Genomic DNA, 27,257 nt, shown 5'->3' on the forward strand with positions numbered 1-27,257 from the left:
ATGATTCGTTCCGTTTACTCCTTGAACGTCATCTTTCATCATTCCCACATTGGCACCATATGTTTCAGCTGTAACTAATTGTTTTTCTCCAAACATTCCACGCTCCCTTGCAAGTCCCTGCACTTGCGCACATCATTCTCGCTGCCTGTAACTGATGGTCCCTCCCCTCTTCATTTGGCCAATTGTATTCATCAGGATTCAGCTTAAACATCACCTCTTCCAGAAAGCTTTCCCTGACCCCTGGGATTAGGTGTACTTCCTTGATGTCTAACAGTTCTCTGTGTTTATTTCTATCACGTAATTCACTCTATGGAGATTTTTAAAATCAAAACTTAAAAATTATACCAACTAAAAAATGGAAAAAAAAATTGAAGATCCAAGATCCAAGGTCTCTGGAACAATATCAAAAAGTTTCATATTCATGTCACTAAAGGTCCAGAGAGAAAAGGGTGTTGGAGCCAAAAGTAATTCTTAAATAAATAATTGCTGAAAACTTCCCCCAATGTGATCAAAACATATATTTACATATTCAAGAACTCAGTGAACTCCAAACTGTATGAACATAAAGAAAATCACTCTTACACAGATAATAAAAATGCTGAACACTGAGGATAAAGAAAAATCTTGAAAGCAATTAAAGCAAAATGACACATAATATATATTTGTAATTTGAAATACTGTGGATTTCTCATCAGAAACCATGCAGGGCAGAAGACAAAGGAACAATGTCTTTAAGTGGCTGAAAGGAAAGACCTGCGAAATCTGAATTCTATATCCAGAAAAATATTTTCTTCTGGAATGAAGACTAAATAAAGATATTCTCAGATGAAATACTAAGAATTCATCAACAGCTCTAAAGTCTTCAGAGTGTACATGAATGATATCAAAGAGAATCTTGGAACTTCAGGAATAAAGAAGTAAAATAGATAGTAAATATAAAATACTATTTTCCTCCCCTGAACTTCTTTAAGATGCGTATGACTGTTGAAAGCGAAAATTATAATATTGTCTGGAGGAATCTTTAATGTATTTAGATATAGTACCTATGAAATTTTAAAAGATTAGTGGGGGATGGTAAAGTGGTTATAAGACTTCACTTCTTAAACATGTATTTATAGTAATATTCAGTTGAGTTTTGAGAAATGCAGACAGTCGTGTAACCAACACGACAATTAAGAAACACAGTAGTTCCAAAATAAAGAAACAAATCATTATTCCCCAAACTTTCCCCAGGTCACTTTGGATTCCTTTCTTCTCTCCCCTCCCCACCTGCCCAGGCAATCAAGAAGTTTTATGTCACTGTGGAGTAGTTTGCATTTTCCAGATTTTATATAAGTGGAACCAGGCAGGATGTACCCTTTTTGTCTGGCTTCTTTCACTCAGCATAATTATTTTGAGATTCACTTATGTTGTTATCAAATACATATTGAGTCGTATTAGTGCCCAGGATTCCTTTCGGGAAGACCAAGTCTACCACACATTGCATGTGTGTGGCCGTAGGTATGGGCGCAGGTGTAAGTTAGAGAAGTAAAGTTTCTAAGAGAAACATTTGGTGTGTGCTACTTGCACAGTTCTTGGTACAGTATTGTGGATACGCTGGTAATACAGATGTAAAGATGTCACCACTTTCTGGGGGACAGCGTTTTTTCATGGAAAAGGTCAAGGTTTAGGAGTCAAATAGACGTGATTATCTGCTTAATGGTCATATAATTATTAACCACCTTGAGCAAGTTATTTATCTTCTCTGTTCCTTCATTTCCTTATCTTTGAAAAACAGGGATAATGACAACACTTCATATGGTCGTTATGTGAATGAAAATGAGATCATGTATATAAGGCACTGAGAATGGAGTCTGACACACGGAAGACAATCAAAAGTTGTTAGTTCTTTTCCTTTTCTACCTTTTTATTCAGGGAAAAAATTTCTCATCCTTAAAAGATGGTAGCACCTTTGAGCTTAATGGTAATATCATAGTGCCATCTGGTGACCATACAGAACTATTACATTATCTGTATCGGACACTTCATTTCTGACAAAGCTCTACCACATCTATGCTTAAGACAGCAGGTTCTGGGTTGGTGTTGCAGGGACAGGGAATAAGGGCTGTGCTTGAGGACCATTCTCCTATGCTTGGAGACCCCTCCCCTGCCTGAGCATCCTTTCCTGCCAAAGAGGCAGAACTCAAGGACAAAAGAGAGGAGTTTCACCCAAAGCCTACCCTAAAATGGGCCGATGGCAGATTGAGTGTGGAAGCAAGTGAGTGAAGCCTTTGCATTCATTCAGCTCTAAGGGATATGCCAGGAGGGAGGAGTTGATATCTTCTCCCGTTGGGAGGCCCGCTCTTGAAAGATCTGGCTGCTGTGACTTTGGCCTTGAGTCCAATCTCAGAGGGGTTTCAAAATCAGGTAGCCCCAAATACCATCCAAATATCCCTAAATATGGCATAGAGAAGAGCCCCTTCTCCATTCTATCAACCCTGTCCCCACCTGGATGAAGAACTACACAGTGAGAACACAGCCTAGGCCTCTGCCTCCATCAGTCTTGGGCAGTCTTGCCTCCTTCAGTCACAGGAAGCTTCGCCCCCACCCTCACCCCAACCTCTAACCGCTCCGAAACAAGTTTCAGCAGATGGCCACTCTTGCCATCTCTCCTGTGCCATCGAATGAAATCAAGACTGGTCAAGTTATTAAATGTGAACTTTATTGTGGTTTGGATTATGTAAGGCAGTGTGGTGAAGGCACCGCAGAGGTTACACAGACTGAAAAACATGGTTAAGAAAGGAGCGAGCAAAAAAACCCTATGAAATAATTTTTTTAAATGATCGCGTGCTGGACTAGACTACGTACTACAGCTAGGTTATTTTATTCATCATTGCAGAAGCGTGGAAATATTGTAGGAGGTGGGGGGTCGGGGGGTGGGTGGGGAAAGGCTTCATGGAGGAGGTGGTATTTATGCTGGGCCTTGAAGGAGGGGTAGAATGTTGATGGAGGAGATGGAGGGAAGGGCATTGTAGAATGATTGACTCTAGAGGAAATACCGTAGAAGTACTGAAAAAAACAAGAGGGCAAACAAACATCCCCAGGGAGCGAAGCTTCCCAACTGAGAGAAAAAGCCTGAGGGGTCTGGGATGGGACCCAAAGTCTGAAGGCCCCAGATGGGGTCTTCAGTACCAATGATATTAGGAGGCACAGGACAACGAGCTTGTCAACCTAGCAGCAGCAGGAGGTTTCACATTGCAGTCAGGGGCCCCGAACTGGCTGGGGTGGAGACTCTGCCTGGATGGAGTCTCTCATCCTGGCAGTGGGTGTGGTCCTTCGTCATCCTTCCTCTTGCCCACTGACTGCCTGAACGGTAGTTCGTGCGCGCCTACGTGCGCGTGTGTGAGTGTAGGTGTGTGTGGATGGGTGGGGGACCGAGGCTCTGTCTCCCACTGCAGCTTCTTCCACTTTTTCCCTCTTGTGGCACACAGCTGGCTTCCATGGAGCTGGAGCTCAGGCCCTTCCTGCTGTCTGAGCCTCACCAAACTCCAGCTCTTGATTAAGCACCTAGGAAGCTTCCTCAACATGAAGTTAAAACCTACTATGGGGGGGTGACTGGAGTAAGGGCAGGACTACACTTTCCGGAGGTGGTGACTGGTGGTGGTGGATGTGATGGTGGTGGCGGTGGTGGTACAGGCTGGGGACGTGGAAACAGGCTCTGGCTGCTGGGTGAAACGCTGCTGGGGGGACAGCTGCAGTGTTCAGATCGGAGCTGGGATGTCAGGCTAGACCAGCTTGGCCTCGATCACCCCTCCTCCTTCCCAAACATGCCCTACAGGGGAGTTAATATTGAGCACCTGAAAGCAGTAAAGATATCAGTAGGGTGTCCAGGCTGTTGTCGTTGTCCTGCTTGAATCTCACCCCCGGAAGACCCAGAGATCTTTCCTTGGCAAACATCTGTCTGATCTCCAGATAGGACTGTCACCTCCCCCCGTCCAGCTGCTGGAGGTATATAGGTTACGTAGCTACTTACGCTACTTGGATCGGGAGGTATGGGGAACTTATCAGAAGAAAGGAAAAGTTAATTACTGTGAATTTCTTTCGTTCAAAAGATTATAAATCTTAGCTAAGAATCAGCCTCTGACAGAAAATAAAAGGGTGGGAAAGCTCTGTCAGGATTCTCTGGAGCTGGAGATTTAGAGCTCAGTGAGATCATCACTCGAAATAACCTTGAAGCTGATGTGGCCTTGTTTCACTTTGGCAGTTGGGCCACCCTTCTTACGCAGGTACAGAGATTTCAGATCCCGGCAGTCACTGGGGTCAGCATCCAGAGTAACCTGCCCCAGGAACTGATCACAGAATTTTCGTCTGTTCCAGACCTGAAAAGACAAGTCAAGAGAATGAAGATGAGCAACCCTCTGTGACATTGGACTTGGCCTAGTGGCACCTAGAATCTAATGCTGAGCTTAGAAAGATCTGCTCAAAAACCAAGAGACTATCTCTCTTGATACCTCTCTGGCGAAGGGGAAGGCGCCTGAAAGAGCAGAGACAAAAAGCCAGCAGACAGAGCTCTGGATCAACCTTGACCTCTGATATGGCTACCTAAAGGCAGCTGGTCAGTAGCGCTAAGTCAGAAAAACAACCAAACTGTAGTGGTCCGTCCTGACAGAGCAGGATGAGGGTCATCTGAACTGGCACGTGCTTCCCCACCTGGGACTTTACAGTTCACGTGTTAACGTGTGTGTCTGCCAGCATGTGGACTTCTGCCTGTGATGAAATAAGCAGAGGAGAGGCTATTTAGGATGGAGATGAGTAAGGAAATCAGGGAATGTGCCTGGTGGGAGGTGTCTTTCAGTACAACACAAACAAGCAAAACACTGGGATAACCCTCGCTCTGTATCCCAGACATCTGTGGGGTACTTAGGATCTTAGTACAGATATTGAATAGGAGACATCCTGGGGGATCCTGTTCACATTCTCACCTGCACTATAATAGGAATGTCAGTGGTTCTTCGGTAGAAAATGGCCTGGGTGTCAAAAATGGCATGAACAGTATTCTTTTGAACGGGAGAACGGACTTGCTCCTTTCCACACTTGATGACCAAATATGGGTTTACAGCTGGAACAAAGTAACATTTATTTTTAATGTAGTGATTAAAGTTCTCTTTTTAGATAATCAAGAGACTATCTCACTAAGTCTATTCTGGGACTTTTAGCATAAGACCCACATACCAGAATGACCTAGGACTTTGGTTCTTACTTCCCTTTTCTTCTCTATACTTTATATAGGAATAGAAAAATAAATACTAGCTAGGCCTTGCGCAAAGAAGCTTACATCCCATTTTCTGCCTTGGTTGACAGTCATCTAGACTTGACTTCTCTAGACTGAAAATACCACTGGAGACAATGATTTGTGAGCAGCTTTTCTAACCATGTATGTGATACCTGGGACTGAATTTTGCCTTCCCAGAGACCCCTGCAGTTCTTACTTTCATTGGCATACTTCTTCTCCAGGCCCTCGGCACTGTGCACTGTAATCTGGGTGACAACCTTTGGGTAGCCACGAGCCAGATTCCAGCAGGACATCTTCGGCATGTCCAGAGTCAGCTCCCTGGAACATCAAAAAGAAGACACGTCATTGATGACGAACGTCCTTTGATGAGGAGATAGGCTTGCCAGAGCAGACCTTGTTGTTGAAAAACATGAAATGCCGAGTGACCTAGCCCATTCCTCTGCAGACATGCCTTATATTTTATGAGCATGTTTTCCTTTCCCCTTGCTTTAAGGACCAGCAGATAAAGATCAGAGTAGGCAGGGCTGGGGTGAAAAGGTAGCTTTGGTGACCCAGCACTCAGAACATAACAGGGGAGCAGTGAGGAGTGCCAGCTGTTTAAGAGAAGAGACAGTTGGCCAGAGAACAGAAGATAAAATATAAGTGGAAAAGCTTAGGCTATAGGCCTGTTATCCTTAAATGGCTACTCAGAGCTCTGAAGCTCAGACCTCCACAGGGAATTTCTTGTAACCCACCCACTTCAAGAAATATTTCTCCTGCCATCATTTCCGTTAAGTCTGACTTGAACAAGTTGTCCCTTTGAGTGTTCGCATAGTAGGAAAGGGCCAAGGGGTTAAGGAATGGAGGCAGGGCAGAGAATAGGAGTTGGCAGGGCTGGCCAAGAAAACAGAACCTGAGCTGGACAGGCACTTCAGAGAAGATTCGCAGGAGAAACTCGCTGGTGCGGCCGTGCTGGAACATGGTTGGGACGAGCACATAGTTGCCCTTCTTCAGGTACTTGCTCAGAAACACGGTGCGCGTGTCAATGTAAGTGGAAGTCCCAGCACGCTCCTGGATGTAGAGGTGGTGGAGGCGGAACTTGCGGTTCATCTCCACCTGGAAATGAAGGAGATTGAAATGCTCCACTCCATGCAAATCATAGTTTTTGCATTGGAGGATCCTAGGTCCTCTACTTTCTTTATCTCTGGACCTGTCTTCATTCCCCTCCACCCAAGCCATCTTAATTTTGACGCTGTTTGCCATCATTCTCTCTGCTCCAAATGCCCATTCTTACCTTGAAGAGCTCAAAGCCAATGATATAATTGTCGGGTCTTCCCATGCGGCGGTAAGTACGCAGGTCCTTTTGCTGCAGTGACATGATGACCTTGTGCCCATCCTCAGGCACAGTGAAGATGTACTAAGGGAAAGAGGCCAGCAAGGAGCTTAGTTAGTGCTTCCATTTCAGAGGAACCAGCTCAAATTTCAGGGAAGAACACTCTGCCTTGGGAAGTAGAGACTTGGGTTATTTTCTAGGTTTTACCATTGACCAGACAGTGAGGCCTGGGATAACTCCTTGACTTGCTAAATGTGTTGAGAGAGACAACTTCTTGCCTAGGCCTTTGATACCAAAGAGGGTATGCTTTATTTTAAGAAGTTCGGTATGGTCTTGAGTTTTCTATTTCCAAAGACAGCATTCTTGTTTGACTTGACCTGACACTGAAGCATCACCCAGGCTAGCCTCCTATTGGCAGCCCTTGGGGAGTGTGACTCGTGGAAGGGCTGGATCCACTTCCTTGGCAAATTGATGCTTTGCTACCACCATTTTAAGGAAGCTGCATGCATGATTACCCAAATATTATCTGGGGAATCATGGTACCATTGGGAAATAAGACCAAAAGGCATCAGATTTTTCTCACTGCCTCTGTCTCTGTCTGTCTCTCTTTCTCTATCTCTCTGTGTCTATGTTTCTCTCTCACTCTCTTTCTCTCAGTCTCTCTTTCTCTCTCTCCTAGTAAGAAACAGGAAATAGATGCAGAACCATAGACTCACAAGGTCCCCATAGGTCCATCCTGTGCAGGCACTCAAACTGTGAAGCCCAAAGGGCCATTTCTCCAGTTTGGTATATGTGCCTGATAATTAAAGCATTTCCAGGGTTGTAAATCAAGGGGGGTGGTAATAGGAGCTTTCTTTTCTTTAGGGACAGTTAAGGTAGAAAGGATGGAGAAAAGTATAATTTAAGTCAATCAGCCCACCAGCCTTAGTATCCTTTAAAATGGGTGGCCAGTGAGGTCCATGGAAAGAAGAGACACACCCAGGTAAGGCTGCAATACAATCAGAATTCTTCTCTCCTGTGGGTTAGCTCATCAGCACATTTGGCGATAAAACCATCAAGAATATTATAGGTTTAGGCTTTGGATGTTTGGATTTTTTTTTTTTTTTTTTGCTTTGGTGTGTGTCCAGACTGGACCTCTCATGTGTCACCTGGAATAGCATTATAATGGGAGATGGATGGAATGGGGTCATTAACAGGGTATCAATTCAAATCTTGGGAAGAATGACTTGGTGTTCTAGATGAGAAAAGGGAGGCACAATGATGGGTTTCAGAAGAATCACCTGCATGAAAAAGAGGGCACCTATAGTAAATGTGCACCCAAGAGAGCAATTAGGAAGTAAAAAAAATGAAAAAGAATTGAAATGTGGCTGGAAATAGATCCTTTTTCTCCAATGTGGGACCATCACAAGGAAGCAGGGAGTGTCAAAGAGACATACCAAGCAATATGGCTAAGAGAGAGGCAACCAGGGGAGGTGGCTTGGATTTGATAAAGTTGCCAAGATACTTCTTTGCAAAGAGACACAGTGCTATGCTTTACAAGCATCTGAGCCAATCCTTACACATCTTGGTTGATGAATATTACACAAAAGCTGTAAATGGGAGAACCGATGTCAAAGAAATACTCCAGCTTCCTATTGCGTTGGTAACTTGAAGACAAAGAAAAATAATTGATTCAAACCTGGGGATTCTGCAGGAAAGTGTCACGGTTGTTATAGCAGCCTCCCGAACGGTTCATCAGGGGGTCATCATTCACAGTCCAGCATCCCACCACTGATTCCAGCTCCTTGCGGCCAAAAATAGGGTTGCTCACATTGCGGCAGACACTCAGTTCATGAAAGTTGCGGCAAAAGTCCTCCAGGCTCATCCTGAATGGAAAGAGTGCAGGGAACAAGTGCAGCTGGTACTTAATGCCTACCCCTGTAGTTCCATGTGGAAGCCCCAATTCCCTGAGCACAGAAAAACCTCTCCTCACCAAAACTCTCCATCATCAGACATAACAAGCCCCAGGTTCTTGCGATCTGCTGCCGTCAGTTGCTGCCACTCCTCAGAACTAAAAGCAAATGAGCAAAAGGATAAACCATTATGTTTGCCATTGACTTCCCACAGTAAGCAGGATGCCAGAGGAGCAGAAGGCATGGGTACAGGGACAGCCTTGTCTCACCTCTGGGTAAGTCACAGACCCCACACCCAAGAAGAGCCCACAGATGTCACTAAGCATTGACAGCCCACTAACAGTCTGGAGGGATGGGTTGGGAGAAAGTATTGGGCTTTGGGGATGCAGCCGTCAAAGTGGAATGCCACTTACATCTCACTCCAGGGGCCACTCCATTCCTGTCTCCCCAAGGGGTTCCTCAGGCGAATCATGTACAGCTTCTCAGTGCTGAAGACTTCCACAAGCCTTTCTCCAAGACGGATCTTGCGAATATCAGTCATGGTGTAGGTATGGCCCTTCAGTAGGCCCCAGTCAGTTTCAACTTCTTGTTCTTCCTGACTGGGAGACTGAGAGCAAAGAAAGATACATAAGGGCACAAGAATTGGCATACCCAAGACCTGGCTCCTTCTTTTCATTGATTGGTTTACCCTAGTAGGGTTGAAGCTAGTTCTCTCATGCAGATGGAAATTTGATCCTGCTGCCTAACTTGACACAAAGCAAGCCAAGGAAAGGAAATAAAAAATTTAATATAACAATTCAAACAATTCAAATGACCCACAGTAGTACATTGATAGGAACAGCATTAAAATTTGGTGGGGCTGGTTTATTCTTTAAGCAAACAGCTATAACCTCCACACCTAGAAGCAAAGGAAGGAGGAATAATTTAGCAGAGGCTATTTACATCAGCTTAGATGGTGCATCGGCTCCCAGTGGGATGACTGGTACAAAAGGGTAAAACGTTAAAGTTCCTTAGCCTCTGTGCCAGGGCTCAGTGCCTATTGTTAGCTTTCTGAGTTTCTTAATGGCTTGTCCTGGATCTCCAGGGTAAGGGTGATGTTCCTCACTAAATGTTATGGTCTCCTCTGCCAGAAGTGAGCAAAGAGTGGTTTTGGTGAGTACAAACCTCAATGGAGCAACAGATCAGACCTCCTTTGGTAAATGTTTTGTACAGTTCTCCAAACAGTTTGTACTTCTCCTCAACGAGCTCAGTGTATCTTCCCTTCTGCATGTCAACAGTTTCAGCCAATGTGCCAGTGAAGTCCACGATGATATCAGTGGTGGTCAAACCATCCAGGGCTTCATAACAGCCAAGCAGTCTGGGGGTAAATAGGCAAGGTTCTTTGTAAAATAATTTTTCCAGGTCAAGGACATCTTGTTCCCCAAAATTAGAACACTGTTTGCCCAGCTAACTTTTCTCTAGGTATGAAATGAAAGCTATTTTGAGACTATAATCAGATTTACAGGCTTAGGCTAGGTTGATCTAGGACAGTCCATGCAGAATTTCTTTCTACAGGTAAATATTAGACAAAGAGAAAATCTGAGGCCATAATGGGATCTGTGGATCAGCAGCAGGAAGGGGAATCTGGGAGCAGGTAGGGGTTTACTGGAAATCAGAATAGCTGATTTCTTTCTCATCTAGGATTATGGAGGGCCCAGGCCCAAAGCAATGCCTTGGATCTAACTGATATCTTACCCAATTTAAAGTTCAGGGCTAAGCTGGAAGGGCATGAGTCCCAAGACAAATGTGGCCTTTCTTTCCTCCTGTAGCCTGACCACTGACTAGCCAACCCTCTTCCTTACTTTGCATAAGCTTTTTCCAATAGAGCATTCCAGAACTCATTCATGGAGGTGGAGAAGGAGAAAACGAGATCTCCATTGATGGTGGGCAGCAAGTCATCAATCACCACTTCTGTCCATTCTCCAAAATGCCAGAAACGGAAGCGAAATATCCCAGCATATTTATCTAGTTTTCGAGGGTCCCATTCCTGTTCCTTATGGTTGGGAATTGTCTGGAAATATAAGAACATTCAATCAATCAACTTATTCACCAGACTATATCCAAATATTGAGATTACAGTTGACTTATGGCAAATCCATGTGGCAACAGAAAACACATCAAATGTACTGGGTTTGGGTCAAGGTTAGGGAATCCCTGGTAGAGCATTTTTTCCCACAATTTTTGCTTCCTCAGTTGAGTTTTGCTGAGGATAATATTACCATGCCTTCCTTGAATACACACAGGGTGATTAGGGGCAGCAAGTTAGGGGTTAAATTATTTCCCACAGATAATCTACAAACATATGTCTACACAACATATTCATGGTTGCCTGTTTAACCACATAAACAGGCATTTTTAAAAAGCAAAAGCAATCAAAATACAAGGTCCCTGGTGGTTTCAGTTTTTAAAGATCTGTCGTAAAGATTTCATGCAGATTCCTTAGACTATAGAATTCATTCACATCTTGAATAAAATTACATTTGAGAAAGTCTCCTTTTTAAATACAGTTACATATTAATCTTCTAAAATTGTTTTTCTGAAGAAAACTCTTTGTCCCAAGTCAACACTTCATTGCCTTGGACTCTAGCTAAATGCCAAAGGAATTTTTGTACTATTAATAATTTATGAGAACCTTTTCAAGGATCTATTTCCATCTTTCTCACCTTTTCTTTTATTCATATCTGTTAGTGACTTCCTGGCCCCTACTGGCTTTTTAACCCCAGTAGGTACAGAGAATACAAGTATGTGGAGCTACTGAGCCAAAGAACTGCAAGTGGCAAGAGATCAACTAATATGTGTGACAAAGCAAATAGAGTAAAATATAACCAGTAGAATCTACGTGAATATATGGGTATTTACTGTAAAATTCTTCCAACTTTCTGGATTAACAAAAATTCTCATAACAAAATGGAGGGAAATCACCTCTGACTTCAGGAATTAAACAATCAAGAAAGTTACGAGCTGACTTTTCCTAAAGTTACTAAAGAAGACAAGAAGGTGGAAACCAAGTGAGGTCCCATAAGAGAGGGAATACCTTTGTCCAGTGAGACTCCTGAACAGCCAAACAGGAAAACGCAGAGACCATTGGCTTGTGCCCCAGTCTCCCTTGGATCAGCTGGTGGTTGCTGATATTGCCCACAATCAGACGGGGGTCATCGCAGATGTCCTGTGGATACAATAATTTGTTCTAAGAATCTGGGAATTGTTTCTCAAGAGTCAATGTGATTTACAATGTTGTGTCAATTTCTGGTGTACAGCATAATGTTTCAGTCATACATATATATACATATATTTGTTTTCATAGTCTTTTTTCACTATGTGTTACTACTAGATAAAATGTTTGTAGAAGGAACTCTTTTTTTTTTTTTATTAATGGAGGTACTGGGGATTGAACCCAGGACCTCACACATGCTAAGCATGCGCCCTACCACTGAACTATACCCTCCCTGCAAGCAGTGAGATTTTAAAGCGGAGAATGTGGGATTAGCACGTTACATTCTGATCCTATTTGTCAGGATGAGATTTTCTGAAGCACCTGTGGTTGGAAGGATGATTGCATTTGAAAGACAAGGCCTGATGAAGGTGGACATTAATGCTTCTCCTTCTCTAGGAAAATGAGTTAGGAGACCTTATACATGAAGCCCTTTCCTAACATAAAGCAAAGGCAACAGTGGTCTCCATGGCAACTAGATTTCTGCACATCTTTGGATGAATACAGATGGCAGCAGCATGAATAGCGAGTGGTAATAGACCACGCACAGGAGTGCTTCAGCAGACGCACTTCCCACAGCAGATGTTCTGCGGGAACTTGGACAGAGTAGGGGCAGTATTTGTTTAGGGTTTATGTGTGTGTCTTTCCTTAACATATCATTAGCTGTGCCATTCCCCTGCAAGTAGGAAAATGAGACTCAAACAGTACAATTACAACACAATGTAATGAGGGTACAGTGGAGGCATTTTCAAAGTATTATCAGTGCCTAAAGGAAAGATCCCCAAAGTTTCCCTGGTGGCAGACAGAAGAGATTGCATAGTGGTGGTAAAGGTCAAGATGAAGCCTTAAGAATGACTAGAGTTAAGTAGCTGGACAAGGGAGAAGTATGGAGGCATAACGAGTAGAGAGACAGGCATGGACAAAGGCAGAGCCATGTACGTGACACCACATAATTGACTACATGACTGCGGGACTCAGAGTATCAGCACTTGCAGAGTTCAAAGGCAGGAAATACCAATGAAGTCTTGGGTAGATGAAGAAAAGCTCGTGGAGAAGGCTGTTGGCCAGTACCTTGACATTCTGCTTACCCAGCAGAAATAAATCCTAGTCTCAAATGGAAAGAAAATCTAGACATATATCCTTTTAAAAATTATTAAATAGAGACAGCTACATTTTTCTGGTTCTCAAACCCCCTTTTTAAATGGACATAATTCTCCTTGATGAAGGGTCTGGTCTACAGAATAAAACATTCCTTATATTCTTTAAAAGCCAAAATAACTCTGGAAAGGGATAGGCATTCTGGGCAGGGATAAGTCCAAACTGAAGATTAATTGGTCATCCCTCTGCCAAAAGGAGAGAGGTGGGTTGTCAGCTTTGGATTTTATGGTCTTTTTTTTTTTTTAGATGCATGTCTGGTGTCTCATTGTAACTTTTTTGTCTTAGGATAAGACTTCTATCTTACTTAATTTTTAAATGGGTTGGGAGCTGCCTGTTTTGCCACTTATTGAACATAAAGCAGGTATGCTGGGTTATTTAGATCCTGATATCCTTTCTCTTCTGATTGTTTCTTCGCCCCTTCTAAGATGAAACTAAACAAAGTTTCTTCTTCCTGGGTCAGGTGTTACCATTGTATTTGGAGCAAGATGTAAAGTTATACAGTGATTTCTTGGACTTAGATGACGCATATAATAATTTCCTATCATGTAAAAACAATAAAGCGAACATTGATATGTGGAAAAGTGTGCTTTTAGCTTATTAAGGTAAATTATTTGCTGGTTTTATGTAGAGTTATTAGTGCTTGGGGTTACATTACAGTGTCTTGAATTTCCACAAGGCTTTCATTTCACAGTAGGGATCTAGGATCAGCAAACACTTCTGGCATGTCAATTTCTACTTAAGACATAAAAGGTCACATAAATAAACAAAAACATGTAAGCAAAACTCAAATTGAGGAACTGGATAATTATTCTCCTGTAGACTAAGCTGAATGTGATTTATATATATATAAAATACATAGTATATATATATGGTGTGTGTGTGTTTATGTATAAACCTGTGCATAATCATGGGAGAATATACATTTGGGTAAAAAAAAAAATCCACTTTATTTTCTATTTCCTCTCATAAACTGGCCCATGCACCAGTTTTACTTTACCTCTCTTCACACGTGATGGTTGGCTATAATAATGGGTTTTAAAAAATGATAAGCTAATCGTCCATAGACTGTCAAAACTGGAAGGAATTTTAGAGACAATTTAGTCAACCTATTTATTTTACAAATGAGGAAACAGGCTCAGAGAAGGGCAGTAAGTTGCCTCTCCTGTCATTCAGCTAGTTAGTAGACCTTCGATGGAAGTTTTAGGTTCTTCAGAACCACATACAGTTAGAGAAGGAACCTCTGGACCTTAGCTGGTCCATCCTTTTGCCTTCAGGTATATCAGTGGCCACCACATGAAGGGTAATATAATGTGGCTCTTCAGGGATGGAGATGCAACTACCTCTCTCAATCATCCATCCCCGTGTTTTATGCCTCTTTGCTTAACGCTCACCTGGAAGCTCTCCATTGTTCTGGAAGACTGACTTAACACATGTCTCAGCTTTTGGTTCCAGGCTAAATATCACCAATGAGTTTTAATCTCCTCAATTTAGTCCATTAAATATGAATCAATCTCTCATGTATGTCAGCACCATGATGTGAAACAGGGGAGAAAATTTTTATTAAGCCACCTTTTTTTTTTACCTCTTTAAAGTGAACGACTAGAAAGCAACCAAGGAGGTAGAAAGGATAAAGGGTAATGAACTAACGCAAATCCAAAAGCCAAACAGACGTTTTGGTGACAAATTTGAAAACAGTGAAATGGCTATTTATTGGATTCTCCTCTAGATTTGGACAACTGGGTCTCCTCCTGTGGAGGTGAGGAAGCAAGGCTAGAGAAATTTTCCTGCAAGTCAGAGCTGAGATGCAGAGCGCAGGTGGTGTATTTCAGCCCAAGCTCTGCTGGGATGGTAGGGAGTGGAGAGGGAGGAGAGGTCACAGCTCACACAGTCACATATTTGGGTGGCTTGAGAGGTAGGGAAGATTGCTGAACCCCTAATGGTTCCCAGCTGTGTTGGCAAGTCGACATGATCCTTGACCTGGGCTGTTTGTCAAGGCAAAATAATTTCTTGGGGGGAAATACACAACAAGGAAGTCGAGCACCAAGAGTAAATCCAGGAATGGTCTCTGCATACCCCCATCCTGAAGCCAAAGCCTTCAGCAAGAAAAGTAGCTTCTCTAGAAAATATGTTTTCTTAGCTGAGCATTGAGAGACCCTCCCATTGACCTTACCTCATATCCCTCCCTAGAGACCTCTACTGGGGGTAGGGGGGTTCAGGCATACAATTATAAGCCTTGGAGCCCCACATGTGTCACTCTATGTGGATCTCCTTTCACCTACCACGTTCACATCTGCAGCAATTATTTTTTTCACGCAGGTGAAATTTGCTGACAATAAATATTGAGGTCCAGGGTAAACCTCAAGAACCACAGTAAAATGAAAGCCTGCCTGGAAAACCAGCAGCCAGAAGAGTGGAGGCACTTTCAAAAGTGCTACGTGCAGTCTAGCAATACTGTGGGGGTGGAGGCATGGACACTTGCAAGTGAGGCTGGTCCTGCAGTAGGTACATTATGACTAAGTCCAGGGCTATAAAGAGTCTCAGAGCTCAAGGCTGCCATTCAGGACCTGAGGACTTTATTGATAGCCTAGGTAGCCATTATCTTATCCTTAGAAAATTGTACCCTCCCAAGACAAGAGAGTTATAGGTGGACCTAGGCTCAGGGACCAATGGTAGACCAGTTGCACAAGGAGTCCACTTTACCCACTGGGGAGTTTTGCTTCTGCATGAAGATCTTGTCATTGGTAAAACATTCTCTTCCTTCCTAACCTCTCCAAGGAAAACTCACTATGGAGCCTGAGAATAATATGTTAAGCCTAACTTTCACTTCCAAACTAGACAATGAAGTCACTACATAATTATCTTCTTATCTGAACCTTCTGCTAGAAGACTCAAGGTATAAATCCCAAACTGCTTTATTGGGAAGAATTTATATATCCATGCAACGGAAGACAGTTCAATAATCAAAAGGAACAGATACAAGCTACAGCATGGATGACCCTTGCAAACATTATGCTAATCAAAAGAAGCCACTATATTTCCATTTTAAGTGAAATGTTCAGGACAGGCAAATCTAGATAGAAACTAAAAGTAGATTAGTGGTTGCCTGTGACTGGAAGGAGAAGGGGTTTACTCACCGCAAGTGTGCACGGGAGATCATATTGCGATAATGCAACTGTTCAAAAACTGGATTGTGGTGATGTTTGCACAACTCTGTACATTTACTAAAATTCATTGCTTTGTCTACTTAAATTAAAGGTGAATTTTCCAGTATATAAATTGTACTTTGATAAAGCTGTTAACGCTTTTGAAATTCAGAATCTATAATAAATAGGATAGATGGAAAGAGTATGGGACTATTCAACTCTCTTCGACTGTATCAGCTGCTGAAAACAGTACTACTCAGGTGGAAGGTCATGGTCTCTGGGAAGAAAAAGAAATCCATGAACAATCTAGGCCAAAACTACTGTACAGAGGTGTCACATTGAGCTGGGTGTTGGAAATTTCTATTAGCACATTCCTGCACGTGCAATCTATCACCAAGGCCTGTATGTTCTGCTTCTACTGTCTTCTCTCAACCTTTTCCTTCCATTCCTACCACCTTTGCTTTCATCCAGAACCTCACCAGCCTCTTCCCACGCAATATACCTCCAAGAAGGATATTCGCTAGTGGAAGATCTGAGCAAGAGCAATGGTAGTGGGGGTTGAACTCAAAACTCAACAGAGAGCTGACGGATCTTGTGCAGGTGCCTTTGCTTCCCCCTCAGCTGGCTGTGCAAATCCCCATGAGGCCTTGCTCCATTTTAGTCAGAGATTAGAATTGTCTGACACTATTGTAGCTGGGCATGAGTCAGTCAGGGAAAAAGCCAGAGGCGGGTAAGAAGGGAGAGTAGTCGGAGGGAGCTGGAGAAGAGATTTTTTGTGGGAATTTGGCAATGAGATTTCAGCCTAAAATTCCTACCTGCAGGAGATTTCAGCCTAAAATTCCTACCTGCAGTCTTATGATCACACTGCAACTCAGTATAACTCAGCTCTTAGAACTGACTAAGGCTTTGTATGTTGAAGGCCCAGGAGGATAGGAAAGTTCAGGAGCACGTGTCTCAGGCAATATGCCTGTGCACACAGGAAGTTAGGACAGTAGCTGGGGGCATTAAGGAGAAGGATTTTCCTCTGGAGGGTATGAACAGATGAACTGGCATTGAACAATTGCAAAACACTCTCATAATCCCTGCCTATTTAAAGTGGCTCCTTAGGACACAGCAGGGAAATGGCGAGTGGGATGAAGGGGAACTCAGTCCTTCCCTAGGATGGGGGGACTTGATGGAGTTGGTTGATTTGATGAGCAATGGTGTTTACAGACATGGACGCTTATAAAGGTAGAGGCTTTTCAACACAGGAGGGGAAAGAGACGGAAAATATCAAGTTAATTGTGCCTTTTCCATTTTAGGGACCTCAGAAAATAACCCTGGTGGAGTACGAGGCTGTGTGGCATGCCAAGGGGACAAGATGTCTGTAAGCTTCCCTGCAGACGAGGATCTCAACCTTGCCAATGAGATGGGTGAGTCCAATGACCCATCTGGTCTTCCTGAGCCAACTTAGAGAGGCCTAGGGCTGTCTCTCTGCTTCTCTGATGGGAGGCCAGAGAACTTTGACGTGGTTCTTGACCACAGGCTTGGCCTCCACTCTGGCTGGAAAGGAATCTACAGCTTTTTGAGAGACTTAGATGGTGGTCCAGAACATTGTTTTTTCCCCTACTCCCCACAAGAGGCCCCCTCCCCAACCACTCCAAACCACCCTGATCTCCCCCTTTTCAAAACCCTACATGATCTACTGTCTGTATGCCTGAAAATGGCACTTCCTGTATTCAGCATTAATTTATTCTTTAACTCTTTGATAGCTCAATATCCATCTCTTCAACTAGAATGGGAGTCCCTTGCCCCAGGCCTTGTCTGTATTTTGCACAGAGGCTGGCATAGAGTAAGCGCTCAATAAATGTTTCTCAGTTGACTCTCCCTTTGGGCTTAATTAAGACTAAGCTCAGAATATCCCCTCAAAGAGGAGAGCATGGATCAATTAATGGATGTACAGCATCAACATAGTGAGGAGGAGTGTGAGAACTCGCTGGAGGGAAGGTACATACTTTATCAAGAGACAAGGGCAAATCTATCTCCCTGACATGGCGGCACAGTAGAGTAAAAGCTAATACAGGTGTAAAATGTCACAACCACTTTGGAAAACAGTTTGGCAAACTTTCATAAAGGTAATATACCCCAAATAAAACAAAACAAAACAAATACAGGTTTTGGAGTCAAGTCTGGATTCAGATCCCAGCTTGTTAGCAGTCTGACTCTGAGAAAATTTTTACCTTCTCTCTGAGACAGTTTCCTCATCAATAAAATGAACATAGTATCTACCTTTATTTTTTACACCAGAAAAAAGAATTCCACTAAAGTGATTTTTAAGATACCTACCTTGTTAAGCCATAGCAAATAAGGATGAAATGAATGTATAGAAAACTCCAAACACAGTATCTGGGCCCATAGGAGGCATGCCACAAATGCCTGTTTCTTGTTCTACTCATCCCCATTCACTCTCTCTTCCTGACACTCCCTCACCTTGGAAGGGGTATTGCTTGCCTCAGAGGCAAGATGGAGTATTGCCATGGTTATTTAAGCTTTTTCCTTCCCTGCTAATCCATCTAGGACTCAATCCACAGAATTTGGAAGATGAAGGCTAAAGACAAAGGACTGAGCCAAGACAGAGGAAGGAGGATGTGTCTAAAGACCGGCCAGTACAGGAAGCACTGTTGGCTTGGATCACATCTGAGGAATGGCTTCAGGTTGGCTTGCAATTTTACTGCCCAATCAGATCTTCCACCTCCTCCAGGACCTCACCCCCATCCATCATTCCTTCTTTCTTCCGTATCTTTAACCTCTTCTTCCTTACTATTTACTCCTTGGCCTATAAATATGTTCAGGTCTTAGTTTTAAAAGACACCCTCCTCCAGAAAACCTCTTTCAATTTGCTGCCTTCTTTTCAGCTACTTCTTCCCTCTTGATCTCCTTTCTTTCATACCCAGCCATCAAAAAGGATTGGTGCCCCTCATTATCACCATCTACTCATAAGAGTGGCTCCCTAACACGTATTTCTACTTTCTCCATGCATTTCTGAAAAAAAAAAATCTTAACCTCTCTGCATACTGAACTAGTGGCTAGTGAACTATGCTCATGTTCCTCAGGGATGTCAACAACTGGAGGCCCAGAGGCCCAGCAGGAGTGTAATCTTCCTTCTGATTGAGAGAACTTCTCCAAGTCTTATATTCTCACTGGCTATCATACTTTAGAGGCAAACATTGAGACATGTCCTTTGAGTCCCACAGAAGACAAGAACCTTGAACTGACCAATGTATCTTAGCACCACCTGGTGGCAACCTACATAAACAGAAGTAGCTCTTGGAAGAACTCCCTTTAGGAGTTTAAGCTGTGGAAATCTCAACTAAAGAATGCTAGCTTGCTCATGGAAGAAGGCAGACCTTGAGTTGGTGACTGAGATGGCTCCGTAACAGTGCTCCAAAAGTTACATCATTAAATAGGATCAGAATTTGCATTTCATAACAGCCCTCTGGGGCCTATATACCTGGTCACCCACTTTGGGAAGAAGCCCAGGTTGAATAGCCTCCTATCCAGTTATACCCTTTAGATATAGCAAGATTGCTAATTTTTGGTATATATTTTTAAATTGAAGTATAGTCAGTTTACAATGTTGTGCCAATTTCTGGTGTACAGCATAATGCTTCAGTCATACATGAACATATATATATTTATTTTCATATTTTTCCCCAATCCTTCAGCCCCCTCCTGGCACCACCCCAACTGATTTTCTTTTTTTTATTGCTATTTATTCTCCAGATTCTGCCATCTTATCATTTTACACATTGACCTCCCACTCATGGAGGGCTTGTGAAGGAGTTCTGAGATTTGCTCTAGAGATACAATATACAGATGTTCCACAGAGAACCATAGTAACCACTAATAGGTGGCTAAAGAGTTACAATCCTATTTGGATCCCACTTTGCTAATTGTGGGAGGATACAGGTGATGGTATCCAAAGAGCAGCAAAGAAGCCTCCCTCCTGTAATTCCAACTCCATCTTGTTCCTGTAGAGTTCGTTTCATGTCTGCTCATCATAAGAGGAGTTTTTCTCCTCAGTGGTCTGAGATGATCCTGAAGTTGCTGTGATAGGTAACTCAGTAAAGAGACAAGAGTAGAGTTGCTTTTTGAGTTACCATATTTACTCAAATGAACTTCCAAAAGAAAACAAGCAGGGTATAGCTGTTTTTTGTTCTAAGTTACTAAATCTGACTAAGATGCAAGCTTCCTCAAGCTAGAGCCAGAAGCACAGATCCATAAAACCTCTCATTTGAAAGTTGTCTTCTCAACTGGTCTATACGCAGTGGGCTGTGTCAGTTAAATAGTAGAGGAAGAAGGAGACTTATGATGAAAGAGATCAAGAGGAAGACAGAAATGGGAACAAGAAAGTTACCTGGGGACGCTTCCACACCACCTTCCCAGGAAGCAGTCGGTTGTAGAAAAGTGAATCATTCTCAGGCAAAAAGGTTGGATCACAGAAAAGTCTACCATCTCTGATGCACTCCTGCTTCAGTTCCTGGTACTTCTGGTTTTTGAAGAGCTTCAGAGGAGGACCCATAATGTCAAACTATGTCTAGAATGAGAAAATTATTGTTATTGAAGGAAAAAGTTCTCAAATCTTTGAAAGATCACCTGAGATTAGACAAACAGTCATCATCTCAGCGGTTTATTCCTGGAGCTAGGCACTTCAAGTTTAGCTTTAAAGGAAAAGTCACCATTTTCAGGGAAAGAAGGGTCCAGGTTCTGCAACTAATTAGTTTGGGGCTTGGGGTAAGGCACCTAAACCATTTCAGGGTCTCAGTTTCCCCATCTGCCAGATGGGGTAATAGGGACTTTAACAATCTTATCAGAAAATAGATAATAAATGCAAAGATTGCTAGCCAAACGTGGGTGGTTATCATTTAAAGGGCCATCTTCCATTTTACGTGGCAGGGAGGAGTTCAAAGCAAAGAACAATTCTAAATTTGAAGATCAAGGGGAAAAATTGCTTTACTATATTCAGAATAATTTGGTGCCCTTGAAGGGCCACACACTTTGTGCTTGAGGGGAGAAGCAGCCGCTCTCACTTCTAACAAGCCCTTTTACACAATTCCTTCCCTTTTATCATGAAAGAGCTTTGCATTTTTATTACTGGCCAGGAAGGCTAATGCAAGAAACAGAGCTCAGCAGATGGCCTCCAAAGACAAGGAAAGATAGAGATTGTATGTGTTTTTTTTTTCTTCAAAGTCTAGTGTGCAATCATTTGCCCGCGATAAAAGGCAGACTCCAAAATTCAATTACACTAATTTGGTGGACTATAGATTCTTATCCCCTGGCAATACACTGTTGTTTTCTTTTCTTAAAAAAACCTCACATGCCTAAACAGAGAATTAATCTAGTGGATCTTCAGGCCATGTCTATCAGAGTGCTCCACACTCAAATGCCCCTAACAACTGGTTTTTATGAGGGTAATTTGAAAGGCAAATTTGATTTTAAATAGCTTTAGGGTGATAAAAGGGTTTTCAATGCCTTTGCTTGATTCACAAAGCTAGATTTGTAATGATTTTAATGATCCTCTCAGGACAGTCAATGGTAAATAAGAGGGGGGTTGTAAAATTTACATGACACCAATTATTTCAAAAATATAATTTAAGGATAACTGTGTCTATATGTTATGATTGCATGAGGGCTGAAACAAAAAATCAGGCTAAGGTCAGAGTGTCTGCTAAAAAATGGATGAAATTTGAGAAAAAAAGGCTAATTAGCACTTTAAAGACTATCTGTGTAGGTTAACGCAGCTCAAAACCCAGTTAATAATGAGGCAGTTGCTATTTTATAAAAAGTGTAATATTAATCATACTGCTCTCCTATCTTATTCCATGTTTTTCAGTATCACATAGAAATGCCTTACTGGTAAAGAAGTCTCCCCATTTGAAAACCATCAAAAATTTTCATTCGCTGTTATTTGCAACCTACAACGTATGTAAACAAACTTACCCTTTCTCGGAATCCAAGAAATAAAAAGCTGAAAATAATCACAGTTTTCCCTAGCCTTATTTATTAACAAATCTTTTTCAAATTGAAGGCTATGGGACACCCTAAGTACCAAAATGCTTTTTCAGTCATCAGATTTAACTCTGTCCATGGGTTTTAAATATTAAAGTGTATTTCATTGTATTATTTGAAGTCATGGATGGTATCAATAATCAGTGTCCATGAAGCAGCGTCAGCGCCAATCTGAACGTGTGCCCAGACTCCTTTCTGGAGCCTTTGACAAATGGACCCCAATTTTTGCGTGTACTCCAACTTGTAACAAACAGTACTGTGCCTCTTGCTTTTCCTGGAAGGTTTGGTGGCTTGCCAGAGGCTGGGGACTGTAAATGGGGGATAGTCTGGGGCAATTAGGATATTTAGTTTGCCAGAACCTCCTAGTCCCTGAACGTTTTGCATAAATGAGTATTTCCTGTTCTTGGGAAGGCCTTCTGCCCCAGCCAGTCTCCCCTGTTACTCAGTCAAATGGCAAAGCAGACAGGAGCCTGCAAGGGAATCCGTGTTATATAAAGCGGGCCTGTCTACAGATAGAAACAGCATAAATTGAAAAGAAAGTCAAGTTGGATTTTCAAAACCGGTATGATCCCAGTAGACTTTATCAGAGGCAGAATGCACAGCTGGTGGGGATAGGCCAAGCCTTTTGGAAGAGGGCACATGCATTTTGGGAGCGCAGGGGAAATAAGGCATAGCAAGGTATCAGCCTCAACTTTTGACAGGCTTTCATCAGGGTACAACTGTAGTCCCATCCCTGTCGGACTTACAGGGTAGAATTGACCCCGATTTCTGACTAGGTAAGAGGAGAACAGTCTTCCATTCGCTGTGACCTTGGTTTCTTTGTGCCTCAATTTCCCCATCAGGGGAGTGGGGTTATTTATCCTGCCCTCCTTACACTGTGGCTGTCCCTAATAAGGCGGTTAGTGTACAGGTATTTTGAATCAGTAGCAAGGGCTCTATACATACAAGAGACACACTGTAAGCCCTCTCATGGCCTGGCACGGAGCTGGGCACCCGGCCATTGTTAAGGAAGTATTTATAGAATGGATGAATGCTTTATGTAGAAAATTAATGTTTGTATAACAATTTATTGTTCGAAGGAGGCATTTTGGTTCCTGCTCTCCTCATGGCAGCCGTGGTTAGTAGATGTTATCTGTGCCCTTCATTCTGTATCTGCAGAAATGGCAGCTGAGACAAGAAACAGCTAGAAAAATAGTGGGGCTGACTCAAACCCAGGTCTGGGTCGTGCCAGATATAGTGTACAGCTTTCCATCACGCCACACTGCTTCTTTTACTTACTGCCTTCTTAAAGAAGGTTTTTTTTTTTTTTTTAGCTCAAATGAGGAAAAACCCTCCAAAGCAAACATGATACCTAACTTGGAGGCATTCTGCCTAGAATTTATTGCCATGGTGGCTATTGAAAAGGTCCTTTATTTCCACGGTTTGATGATCATGGGAGAATCTGAACCCTTCGCATCCGAGGGTTCATCAGTTAGGTCTTGGAATACTTTTGGAAACCTAGAAATGTGTAAGTTGGGGTCGTCATCAACAACTTGCCCTGCCAGCGCGTAGGAGAGTGGAGACAGGAATATGTCTTCTTTGCTATCTGACTGCATCCAGCTGTGAAGACCTTTAGGTTAGAGAGCACATAAGGAAAGTCGGTAAACAGAATCAAAGCTGGGGCTTTAAGTATCAACCAAAGAGAGCCTCTAGCTAACAAAGGAAATGTGCACACCCAAGAAGAGGGACCTTGTGTCCTGAGGGCTAGTATTATGGGTGGTTGGGTGAAAAGGAGTGTGGAGTTTTGCACTGAGATAATGGTCTTAAGCAGCACTGTTTGAATAGGGATCCACCGCCCAGAGATAGGGTATGAAGGCCGTGTGGACCAAGGCGAGCGGGAGGGGTGGCTCCAGGGTGTGGAGACTTAGGAATTGCCAGGGGATGTGGAGGGAGCCTGCCACGTAGCCCACAAAGCTGCAGTTAGGAGCGCGAGCTTTTGTTACTCACCGGACTGGAAAGCTTGGGGAGCTGGACAAACTCCTAAGAAGAAAGTCATTTGTTCTTGACCTGTGGGTCAGCCTTAGAGTAGAAACCGGATTTTGCTCTAAAAAATGAAATCTGCCTCAGTTTATTAGAGAGAGTTATTATCTGATAGAAGAAAGCCAGTCTGCGGTTTACAAATTGTTTTCGATTGGGGTGAGTGGGAGGGGGAAGGAGGGCATTTAAGGGGGAGAGAGGGAGAGAACGTGGCCCTGGGGGTGCTATTTCTGGCTGGTTTCTCCTTTTCCCCAGTTTCCCCTTTTGTGCCATAGTTGGGGCCAAATCGGAGGTAAAAGCAATTAGAAGTTTGCAGAGCAAACTGAATACAGAAGATTTAACTCTGCCCGGGCATGAAGTAGCAACCACTTTAACCACAATCAGCAGTCCCTATCCTCACTCCTAGGGGTGGTGTGATGAGAGAAATAGGGCTTGGAGAAGAAGTCATAAAAACTCAGCATCCACATGTTACACAGAGAATAGTGCTTTCCATGTCCACACAGGCAGAGGCAGAGCCACACCTATGGGCATGCATCTCCCTGGGATGTATGGCTGTTCAGATTCAAATTGTTGACCAGATAGTCTGGGATCTGAAAGGGACCACAAAAGTCCTCTGATCCAGCCTTATATAGGACACATCTACGCTGCCCAGAGAGAAGATTCTGTTCAAAGAAATTTGAAGAGAAAAAAAAGCACAAAATTTCCCTTAATTCCATTGTTGCAGAACTTTATCAAAAAATAAAAAGCAATTCAGAAGCACAAAAAGAGCACAGGTAGTCAGGAGATCCAGGATCAAGTCCCAGATACCAGCATTTAATGTAGGTAAAACGTCTCTGTCCCTCAGTTTCCCCACAAGAGCAATGGGAATAAAATGGCTTCCTCATACACCTCGGGGTGTTATTGAGGAGATCTATTATGTATGTGAACATACTTTCTAACTGTTAAGGATAAGACCAATGTAGGACAGTGGTATTAGGAAATGCTTGTTTTGAGCAAATTAAATCCCTTTTCTGTCCTTAGTGGAAAAATGAAGCGATTTGATCACATACTTTAAGTAAAGCACTCATAAACATCTGAAAGACCAATATAAAATGGCCCCTCCACCATTCAGTACCTCCTCTTTCTTCCCCCTTTCTTTTTTGGCTGACTTGCCCCACTACCCTATGTTTCCCTCTTGGCTGAATAAGCCCATCCTAAAAGTCTAATTTTACAGCCTTGTGAGACTCTAATTCCAATTTTTCTAGAATGCTGCACTGGCTGGACTCTTAGAGATACATCACTTAGTCCAACTCCTTGCTTTTACAGGAAGGTGAAGGGACTTGTCCAAGGTTATAGAGTTAGCGACAGAGTTGGCACTAAAACCCAGACCTCCCGACTCGTTTTACCACAATTAAAAAAAAAAAAAAAAGGAGGGGGAGCCCCTAAACACAAAACCTCAAGACACCGCTTTTGAAAATGCTTATTGTCCTCTTCTTACAAGAATGCACTTAGGAGTTTTGGTTTTGAATTGCTGTCAGAAGGTGAGATGATTTCAAATCAAGGCTAATCAAAGAAACACTGTTTGGGGGTCACAAAGGGGCTTTTTCTGCTTTTAATTTAAGAACTGAAAACTCCCAAGGATACAGAAAGCCTGTTTTTAACCTATTCCTGACTACACAAGTGTTTAGACTTTTCCCTAGCCTGCTAAGGACTCTAAGGATAAATAAAGAATGCGATTCAAATCCAAAGTATTCACGCATGCACACACGCGCACGCACACACACACAAACTGCAGGAGGAATGCAAGTTAATTAGCCACCCCCCCATAGAATCTTTTTCTAAATTCCTTCAGACTATACAATGTCCTTAATTTCAAAACAAAGATTAGCAAATGAGACATTAGCTGAATTTCAATTAAAAAAAAATTGATACAAAGCAGGATGCTTTATCCTGAAGCCAGAAGTGACTGTCAGGATGGCAGAATTTCTTTAATTTCCCATATGCTTCTCACCCTATTTCAAGCCCCAAATCCTCAGAACCAATTTTCAGTTGCAGTGCTCCAATCCTTTAGCTGCCCTCTTCTCACCCCAGGCTGTTCTGGTCAAGTAGCCAGGTTAACCTCTTAGAACACGAGTGGCCATGTAGGGGAGTGGGTGCTGAGAGAGCCCCAGCTGCAAATCAAAGTTTAAACCAAAGTGAGAATCAGAGAAGAATAAAACCAGGCTGGGCAGGGGCTGATCAGGAAATAGCCAAGATCAACCTGTCACCAGGACGAGAGGACCCCGGCTGTGCAGACAGGACAACTCTGCTGCCTTTCCCTCCCATGTATGATGAACCGCCCTTGCACCCCCACTTCCAGGGCTTAAAGACCTTTTGCACATAGTGTGGCTCCAAGATGTGCCTGCATTTCAATAATTTGCCCACAGCTGTGGGTCAGTAGAAGCTAGAATGAAGCCCTGGCGATGTGGGTTCTCCCTCTCACATCTCCCTCCCAGGTTTGTCTTTCTTTGCCAGGTATTCTGAGTAACAGAAGACCAAAAAAAGAAAAAAGTAAGCAGATATCACCAGAAAAAAATCTCATTGCCAGACAACCACAATTACCCCCTCTACACCCCAAAATAAGCAATCCAAAATTCCGCTAGTTTTGAAGTTTCCAAAGTGCTATTATGCACACACATTCTGTGCAGACAAACCATAAAATTACAGTTGCAGAGTTTACCTATAAAGTTCAAGTTTCTTCACCTCTTTTAGACACTAAGTTATCCAGCAAATAAAATTCCAGGGTAAGTTTGCGCATGTCCTCTCTACTCACCTGAGTTATCCCAGGAGCCTCGCTGCTGCCTCCGCTGCCTGCTGCTACCACTGCTCTTGGCCAGGTAACCCCTACAACGTCTGTTCAGTCAGTGAGGCTGAACAAAGATTCTGGCTTTCTTAACCTGAAAACTATTTGGGCTGTACCAAGCTGTGCTCACAGGGGGGAGGTGCCTCACAGAAAATTCAGGAGCCTTTGCCCCGCCTAGCAGTCAGAAGCTGATCCCGAGTCAGGAGGAAAATCTGGAAAGCGCCCCTACCAGATGTGCAGATGGGATGCCCACTCCAGATCCACCCACTCGCAAACTGAAAAACCCAGGAAGCCACGTTTGAAAGCTCTTTCTGTTTCCAGGGAGAAACAGAACCTTCAGGGAGG

At 43.0% G+C, this 27,257-nt stretch overlaps 1 protein-coding gene across 2 annotated transcripts; it reads right to left on the reverse strand.

Annotated features, from left to right (window-relative positions):
- Positions 1–2,906: 2,906 nt before the first annotated feature.
- CAPN6 (calpain 6) lies at positions 2,907–27,019 on the reverse strand. 2 transcript variants are annotated; one of them, XM_031446529.2, is made up of 14 exons: positions 26,883–26,959; positions 24,062–24,158; positions 20,424–20,603; positions 11,550–11,681; positions 10,318–10,526; positions 9,641–9,833; positions 8,890–9,083; positions 8,557–8,634; positions 8,263–8,449; positions 6,546–6,668; positions 6,165–6,367; positions 5,469–5,590; positions 4,962–5,098; positions 2,907–4,358 (listed from the first exon to the last, which is right to left on the reverse strand). In XM_031446529.2, the coding sequence occupies exons 3-14, from the start codon at positions 20,586–20,588 to the stop codon at positions 4,176–4,178; spliced, it is 1,926 nt and encodes a 641-aa protein (XP_031302389.1). In that variant the 5' UTR covers positions 20,589–20,603; positions 24,062–24,158; positions 26,883–26,959; the 3' UTR covers positions 2,907–4,175. The 2 variants fall into 2 exon arrangements, with proteins under 2 accessions (XP_031302389.1, XP_010993651.1); XM_010995349.3 differs by lacking the exon at positions 24,062–24,158 and having other exon boundaries at positions 26,883–27,019.
- Positions 27,020–27,257: the final 238 nt, after the last annotated feature.

This window comes from Camelus dromedarius, chromosome X, assembly GCF_036321535.1.
Source record: "Camelus dromedarius isolate mCamDro1 chromosome X, mCamDro1.pat, whole genome shotgun sequence".
In the NCBI taxonomy this organism is placed as follows: Eukaryota; Metazoa; Chordata; class Mammalia; order Artiodactyla; family Camelidae; genus Camelus; species Camelus dromedarius.

Bases quoted from the DNA above. Each gene is read 5' to 3' on its own strand.
- CAPN6 (XM_010995349.3), bottom strand. From the start codon at position 20,588: ATGGGTCCTCCTCTGAAGCTCTTCAAAAACCAGAAGTACCAGGAACTG. The intron at 6,368-6,545 runs GTAAGAATGGGC...CTTCATTTCCAG, and splicing joins TTGGCTTTGAGCTCTTCAAG to GTGGAGATGAACCGCAAGTT. The intron at 4,359-4,961 runs GTGAGAATGTGA...TTGTCTTTTCAG, and splicing joins ACATTCCTATTATAGTGCAG to GTCTGGAACAGACGAAAATT.